The sequence below is a fragment of the Phragmites australis genome, chromosome 6 (assembly GCF_958298935.1).
Source record: "Phragmites australis chromosome 6, lpPhrAust1.1, whole genome shotgun sequence".
Taxonomy (NCBI): Eukaryota; Viridiplantae; Streptophyta; class Magnoliopsida; order Poales; family Poaceae; genus Phragmites; species Phragmites australis.
The window spans coordinates 19,667,767-19,675,864 of record NC_084926.1 but is presented as its reverse complement, the minus strand read 5'-3'; the positions used below and the strand labels follow the sequence as shown (position 1 = coordinate 19,675,864).

Here is an 8,098-nt window from a genome sequence, read left to right as displayed (position 1 = left end):
AGTGCGCGTGCATGCGAAGCTGACGGTAGAGGTGAAAGCCTTTGGCTAGTACTAGACCTAGCCAATTGGGCCTGACGTGTAGGTATGGCTCGGTTAGGGAACGTCTCGTTAGGATCCAGCTAAGTAATTGGGTCGTGCTATGTGCTAGAGGCATAACTCATGGCATAGCCCGTAAGAGACCGTGTCGTGCCAGGTTGGCCCGGGCATGGATGCAGCAAGGTCGGCTAGTGGCTGAGCAGAGCATGGCAGGGTGACGACTGGGAGGGGTTGTGTCCATGCCATCCTTGTGCTAGGCCATAGCCATGCTGGCACACTATGCAGAGGCGTGATCTAGGCACGATCCAACTTGTCGTGTCATGCCATGTGTGGACCCCGATCAAAATCGTCGTGCCTCGTACTAATCCATTTGGTCTGGACAATTGGCCAGCTTAGCTGGGATTTACGACATGTGTCGTCGATGCAGCAGCACATAGTACTATACCGCATGACACGGTCTGACAGAGTGACAGACGATTGAATAGGATCACAGGCACACCGTGACATCAATGCCGCGAGACTGGAGTTTTTTATTTTTATTTTCTAAAATTAATATTTAAATAAATAGACTCCTGATAAAAAGATTTACAAGAATAGACACATACCGCTCTCTTATGGAGCGGTTAGGCCCTTACCACCCCTTGAGAGGGCGGTAAGCACCCATGATATCGTGGCAGCACCTTACCGCCCCTAATAGGGTGGTTAAGCCCTTGCCACCTCATCAGAGGGCGGTAAGCCCTGTGTGAACAGTACTGTGGTAGAAGTACTGTAAACAGCTCTATTTTTCTCTTCCATCTTCTCTGTACAAAACAGTAATTTTTTGTTGCTCCAAAAATTCTTAAACTTTTTGCACGTGTTTCATAATTCATGTACAATCCATTTAATTGTATTCAACAAAAAAACATGTGTAGAATTTAAACTAAAATTCTCAAAAAGGGCTACTTTTATAAATTTTAACAATTGTTAGGGCCTCAAATGAATTTCTAAAAATCTGTGAAAATTCACTAATACTCTTCTTATGTGATGGACTAATTTCTAAAATTAATTTTAGCCCTAGGTGAGTTCCTTTGTAATGCTCTATTTATATGCATTTTTATCATTTCATGCGATATTCTTCTTTTTATTCAATTTGAATTCAAACATATACACCACTTGACTGCGCTAGAAGTACTGTTTATAGCTCTATTTTCCGATCCCATCTTCTCTTTACAAAACAAATAACTTCTGCTGCTCAAAAAATATGGTAAAATTCACTAATATTCTTTTTATGTGATGGACTAATTTCTAAAATTATTTTCAACTTTGTGAATTTGGCTATTACGTTCTCCACCGACTAGGTGCATCACAAAGCAGCTAGCCACACGACTCAGCTTTAAGCATGAAATAACAATACCCTGCTGCCACCAGAGCATCTCTGTCGTGACTCACACTTTAGAAACGAATTGATCACACGACAGAGCTTTAGGCATAAAATGACAACACTCTGTCGTGCATCAGACTTTAGACATGAAGTATCCACACGACTCGGCTTTAACCGAAATGACAACACATCTATCCTAACTCAGGCTTTAGACACGAAAGTGGCCACACGACAGAGCTTTAATCATAAATTAAATGTCAACACATCTATCCTGACTAAGGCTTCAGACATGAAGCGACCACACGATAGAGCTTTAAGCATGAAATGATAACTTAAGGGTTCATTTCCTGGAAAGCAGTAATCATTTCATGCATGAGTTGTAAAATGTCTTTTATAGAGCTACCTCGACACATTCATGTGCTTTTATAAACTCAAGCACCGAACTTCACAGGGCGGTTGCTATTGGAGATTGGTTTACTTCACTCGTTGACTTCACTCGTTTGTAAACAGCTCAGAGTGGTCTAAAGATAATAATTATTGGACTATTGGAGATGAGTTTACTTCACTCGTTTATATAACTATTATCTTTTCACTAATGACTACTATCCCAGATACATCATGGTATGGAATTCTTTGGACTACAAGATCAAACCAAATAGTAGAATAGGGTCTCATAATTAAAGTTCAACAAATTAGGATTCATTTAGCAAATGATTTTTATCTTTCGTTTAAACTCATTTCCCTAATTCTTCTAGTTTCTTTAATGGGCCAAAAAGTTAGTGCCCCTGCTTTCCTGATTTGAAGCCATCGGCTTGCCCCTACTTTGCAACGGACGGTTCACAGCGTCAAGTCAGAGAGTTTGACCAAAAAGTGGACTATTTTACCCTTACATGGCTATAAATAGCCAATTAACGGTGGGAACATGGCTGCAAAATAGAAGAGAAGCGAGCGAGAGAGAGAGAGAGAGAGAGAGAGAGAGAGAGAGAGAGAGAGAGAGAGAGAGAGAGAGAATGGCAGAGAGGAGTGCTTCTAGTGGATCCAAGGGCTCTGCGTATTTGGGTTTGTCCAAATTTTGTTGTGATTGCAAGAGCAAGAGCAAAGCTGCAAGGTGGAGGGATAGAACTCCGGTCAACTACGATAGGGTGTTCCTCATATGCTATGCTAGGGTGAGCTTTGTTCCTGTGTGCAACATCTGTTGGATTTTGAAGGTTCTTATTGTTTTTTCGTGAGTTGCAGAAATGCAACTTTTTCATGTGGGAGGATGTGTTGGAGGACAACGGAAACCACACTATTGAGGAAGTGATGAACCAGGATGCAGATGCAGGGTACAAAGTAGAAGCTTTACATGACATGGGGTTGCAACTGGCTGCTCTGAAGGAAGTGCTCATAAAGATGAATGAAATGGAAAAGAGTCTGAACCACCTTAAGATAATGGTGTTTGTGCTTATACTTGGTATGGTCTGGATGATGGCTAGAATGTAAGGCTTCCTAGATGTAACATGCAGTGTAGTGTTAAATATTGATGTAATGAGAAATAAATGTAACTGACTGGTGCTTCAACATCTCAAGTCATAGAGAAGATGGGAGGGGAAAATAGAGCTATGAACAGTACTTTTGGCACAGCAAAGGGGTGATGAACACCACGGTTGTGGTTTGTCTGTTGGCCCGATCTTTTTGTGAGTTTAATAAACAACGTTTGGTGAGGAGCAGCATTGACAATCCGACTACACCTGTACAGGATGTTACGCCTTCTCAATCACTACACCACGCCTCGAGTGTTATCAACCTTGCCACGACACAATTGACCTAACCATGAAGGTTAATTCTTGCAATGCGGCGAAGCATAATGCAAGAACAAGATAAAGGGCAATCTGAAATTGCAGGTATGAATTAAAGCTTCAAATTGATAAACTCAAAAAGATGGAGTTTCGAACACAGTAGAACAGGCGGTCTAGCTGACACGCATGTCTACGCAGCATAGTAGCGATGGCTAACTTCAATCTAAACAAAACCCGAGTTCTTCAGTAGTGGTTGCTGAGTATATATGAGAGGAAGAGGGCAAGGAGGATGTGTTAGAGTTGACCTAGGGTTGTGCACGACCAGGTGGTGCACATACAACTTGGGCCTGGGCTCCGATACGCTTACAAGGCCCGGTTCAGCCCATCTGGTGATGCAGCATCTCTCTTGAATGATTATGATGTATAGACAACGAATCTGCTAGTGAGACTAGATCTGTTGGAAACTAGACTTAATAAGCTTTTCAGGAAATTCAAGAACATCCAAAACGAACTCCGTATGAATAAATTATGGCCATTTGAATCGAGCCCTATTTCTATAGTTCAAATCTGAATCCAAAACGTATTCAACTCAAACTCTTGCTTCCCTTGGCTCGTGATGGACGTGGTGGCTTTGAAGAATAATTAGATAAGGTTCAGACTTGGTCCCCAATCAATTTCATTTATTCTCCTTGCATTCCACGTATGTCGTCCTTTCTTTAACTTAATCCATGCCAACACTTCTGAAAAAGAAAACACACATAACTCATAGTGCAACACCCTTTGCTCAAATATATAAAAACTAAATCTAACATTGAATGCATGCACCTTTGGTTCACTCTTGTATAATATAGGCATGGTCATATGTGAGCTGGTGATGTCCTCATCATTCTCCCCTTCTTGATTGGAAACCGTCCTCGATTTTGAATTGTCTTTAAGCTCAGTGTAGCTCACAAGAAAAGAAATATTATTGTACAACATCACTTGTTCTCTTGAAAAATTGACAACAGGATAAAATCAACTCACTCTAGTCTAAAAGTTTTGCACAGGGAGAACATATTATGGTATTTGGCTTCCCACAACACTCCCCTTCTTGAGAACAAACCTATAGCTCATTTGCACAAATAGAGAAACTAGAGAAAGAAATATTAGCACTACTATGATCCTCTACACAATATGTCTCATTATGAAAAAGAGGTATCTTTAAATTTAAATAAATATACACTCCTTTATAATTATAATTGCCAATGATATGGAAAATCGTATTAGCAAGACATAGCAAATCATACCTAGCAAATAATTTCTCCTTTAAATTATTGAGCTCACAAAGATCATCAAATTTAATATAGCCCCAAATATTTAAAGAATATAGTAATTCTAGTTCTTCTTTCTTATCAATAATGTGAATAACATGTTTGTCCTCAGCAGTAACAAAAGGTTCAAAAATAGGAGTAACATGTTCTTTCACTGGTTATGGTATGGATATAAGTGAAGCATCACACAACTATTGTTTGTCAGAAGGAATAGCAACCAAATCAACTTGCGACAAAGGAAATTTAGTAGGGATGTCTACCAATGATTGCTCTAAAATAGCATGAGTAGTAGATATTGATAATTCATTATAAACAAACTCACCTTTAGTGATGGTAGCACCAATTTTATTACCTTTTATACTATCCTCAGATGGTATTAGTGCAGTATGATTCTCTTCATAAAGAGATGTGCTTGTTTGCTCAACTAGCTCATTCTCCTTCTTTGGATTATTTTTAACTTTTTGCAAGCTGTTAGTGATACAAGAAGACACAAACATATGTTTCACAGATTCTTGTTTTCTCATGTCTATTCCAATTCGACTTTTAGCTTCACAAGCAAACTGTAGCAAATGAGAGAGGGAGTTGCATGTTTCATGGAGAAGTATGTGCTGAATTTCTTGATCAAACCCTCTTAAAAATCGGATCTTTGTAGCCTCTTCACATTCATCTCCCCCACAACGCAATAGACAATTATACAAGTTTTGATAGTATGTCTAACAGTTTTACTACCTTGTTTTAAACATTGTAGTTTCTTGAAAAGGATACAGAATAATACATGAGAACAAAACATCTCTCAAATATCTTTTCATGGCTTTCCAAGATTGAGTACCTTACTACTAGAGAATTTATTTGTACAGACGGTTCGGAAACCCCGGACGAGACGTTTTTTTGAACAATCTTTGGAAAAGAGTTTGTATAAATCAGATTTGTACAAACAGGTTTTAAACCGTCTGTACAAAAGATTTGTAAAGACGGCTCTAAATTGGAACCGTCTATACTAATCATGATTTGTACATATAGTTCTAGTTTAGAACCATCTGTACTAAGACAAAAAAAAATACTAAAAAGATTGCAATAAAAAAACCAAATAAAAGATGATTCAGCCAAAAGACAATTGCAAGAAACATCACCGGGAGCAATTCGTTATCCATCACAAACGAATTAAAGAGCACTGCAAGACAGCAGCTAGAAAATAGCGATAGAGCCTACCCGCCCTTGGAGCAAAAGCACTGCTTCAGGGCAACCAAGTTACACGACCAATCAAGATATATATGAGCTATGCATTCATGTTTAAGTCATGAAGGCTCTCCATGGATGGATTTCCTACTAGCTGAATCGCTTCATACAGCTCCTTGTTCACATCACTGAAGTCTGGATGCTCCAAGGCCTTCTTGGCAGAGATACGCTTCGCCGACTCGTATCGCAGCATTTTTTGCAGCAAGTTATAATGGGAGTAAGAATGCAATCCTTACAAAAACACCTCTTCTTTTCAGAACACTGCATGATTTGCAGCCACTGCATGATTCACTACTAACCCCAAGCAGATCGTAGCCGTATTTTGAAACTAGGTTTTATGTACCTAACTCAGAAATTGTGCTTGATGTTACATCACACCAAACTCTATAACGAATAAATTAAGAAAGAAGGCAGCCTGCATCGCAGTTTGCCAAGTTTTGTGGCCCAAGGCAAAACATAAACTATCTTTGATGAATACTTGGGTGCTAAACAGAGAGCTTCACTGTATGTTTTATAAATCATGATGAAAGAAACAAGAAAAACATATCAGTATTTTACCTTCCAAGCAATCCAACGATTTCCCATTATGGTATTCCACCTAACAAAGTGCAAAGGAGAACATCTCATCTTTCTGATATTACTATATGATTCACAAGTTATTGGCTACAGTTCTCTACTTACATATCTCAAACCAAGATTGTCATTGCCCTGGACAGCAATCGCATCCTCAATCTGCAATTTCTTAGACTCTATTGTTGTCATCCACTCCAGGACCTCTGGGGTACTGACAAATCGGACAAATTTTCCATGACCAAGCAAGCGAATCACCACCACCTGACAGTACGATGAGCAATTGGCTGATAAAATCAATAGAAGCCCAGCACCAACCTCTCCATCAGATCCGGCCAAATCAGACATGGGTAACGCATTCACGCAAACACCTCACGCACACGGTTAAGGAAAAGAAAAATAGCAAGCATGGGCACGGGGTACCTTGGTGGTCTGCTCAGGGATCTTCTCATGGCTCTGGTGGTGGCCGCGGATGAACTTCTTAAGGTCGGTGTCCATGTACTCGAATACGAGGTAGAGGATGGTCTACCCTTCCTTGCTCTGGCCCTTCTTGAGGTCGAAGGAGCCGCACGATGTGTAGGTCCTGTGACAGCATCCGTTGTAGGGAGACCTCCCGTAGTGCGGTGGGGGGCACGCCCTCGTCGTCCTTAAGGAGCCACGTCTTCTTCAACGCCACGATCTGGCTCCTCACAGAGGAGGGAGAGGAGAAAGGAGGCAGGTGGCTAGGGTTGGAGAAGGTTCTGGGGCGTTACATGTAAAGTGTAGGTGCGTGAGGCGTGAACGTTACAGTTGTAAAACAGGACGCTCCCATTGTTTGGAACCGTATGTAGTTGCAGGTGCAAAAGTGGGACGCTCCTGTAGTTTGAAGCCGTATGTGATATTTGTTTATTACAGACGGCTCCAAATACGAGCCGCATGTATTAATATTACGGATGGCTCCAAATACGAGTCGTTTGTGATATTCCTTTTATTACAGACGGCTCCAAATGGAAACCTTCTATACTAAAAGTCTCCCACCATGAATGCGTCTCGTTATCATTATAGACTGTTCTTTTTTGAAGCTGTCTGTGATAATATTTGCACAGACAGCTCCACAATAACCGTCTGAACAGGAGCGTCTCACTAAGTCATTTCTGTAGTAGTGTTATCATGTCTAGAAGCATGTTTCCACTCATTTAAAACATATTTAGTAAAGACACTAAAGGCAACTATAACCTTTTGCTTTTCACACAGGTCATATTTCTCAAATTCTCTATCAACCACTAGCTCCCATTCAATATATGCATGGTCATAATTTCCACTAAAAGAAGGTACGGTTGACTTGATCCTAGCTAGAACATCATCACATACCTCAAATGCATTATATCGATCACTCCCCATGTCTCGACGAAAGTGACAAAATCAACGTTGAGCATGGTCATCTCCTCCTTACCTATCCCTACCGTGATTAGTAGCAAACAAGAAACATACACAAAAATATGCGCGCTCCTATCAACTACTAGGTAGTGGAGTCTCAAAAGTCACACACACTCAAGCTCTTACAAAGTTCTTACCGAAGCAAAGCAGGTGGTGCAACCCACAGTAGGTTTATGACTAGCAACTCGAGAGATGATAAAGCAATTACAAGCATGTTAGTACCTGTCGGCTAGTAGTAAGTGAAGCTTGGATAGGTAAAATTTAGTAGTAAGGAATAGCAAAGGCTCAAATCAGAAAATGCAAAGTTGAATAATAGTTTAAAGTACTAGTCAATATGCTGGCCTAGCCTAGACTCAATCCTAGCTCAACCAAGCAAATAAATACTATAAACA

At 40.3% G+C, this 8,098-nt stretch overlaps 1 protein-coding gene across 1 annotated transcript; it reads right to left on the bottom strand.

The window, feature by feature from the left end:
* Positions 1-5,760: 5,760 nt before the first annotated feature.
* On the bottom strand, positions 5,761-6,788 carry LOC133923050 (uncharacterized). The gene is made up of 4 exons (XM_062368511.1): positions 6,714-6,788; positions 6,402-6,554; positions 6,279-6,318; positions 5,761-5,951 (listed from the first exon to the last, which is right to left on the bottom strand). The coding sequence occupies exons 1-4, from the start codon at positions 6,786-6,788 to the stop codon at positions 5,761-5,763; spliced, it is 459 nt and encodes a 152-aa protein (XP_062224495.1).
* Between the last annotated feature and the right edge of the window lie 1,310 nt (positions 6,789-8,098).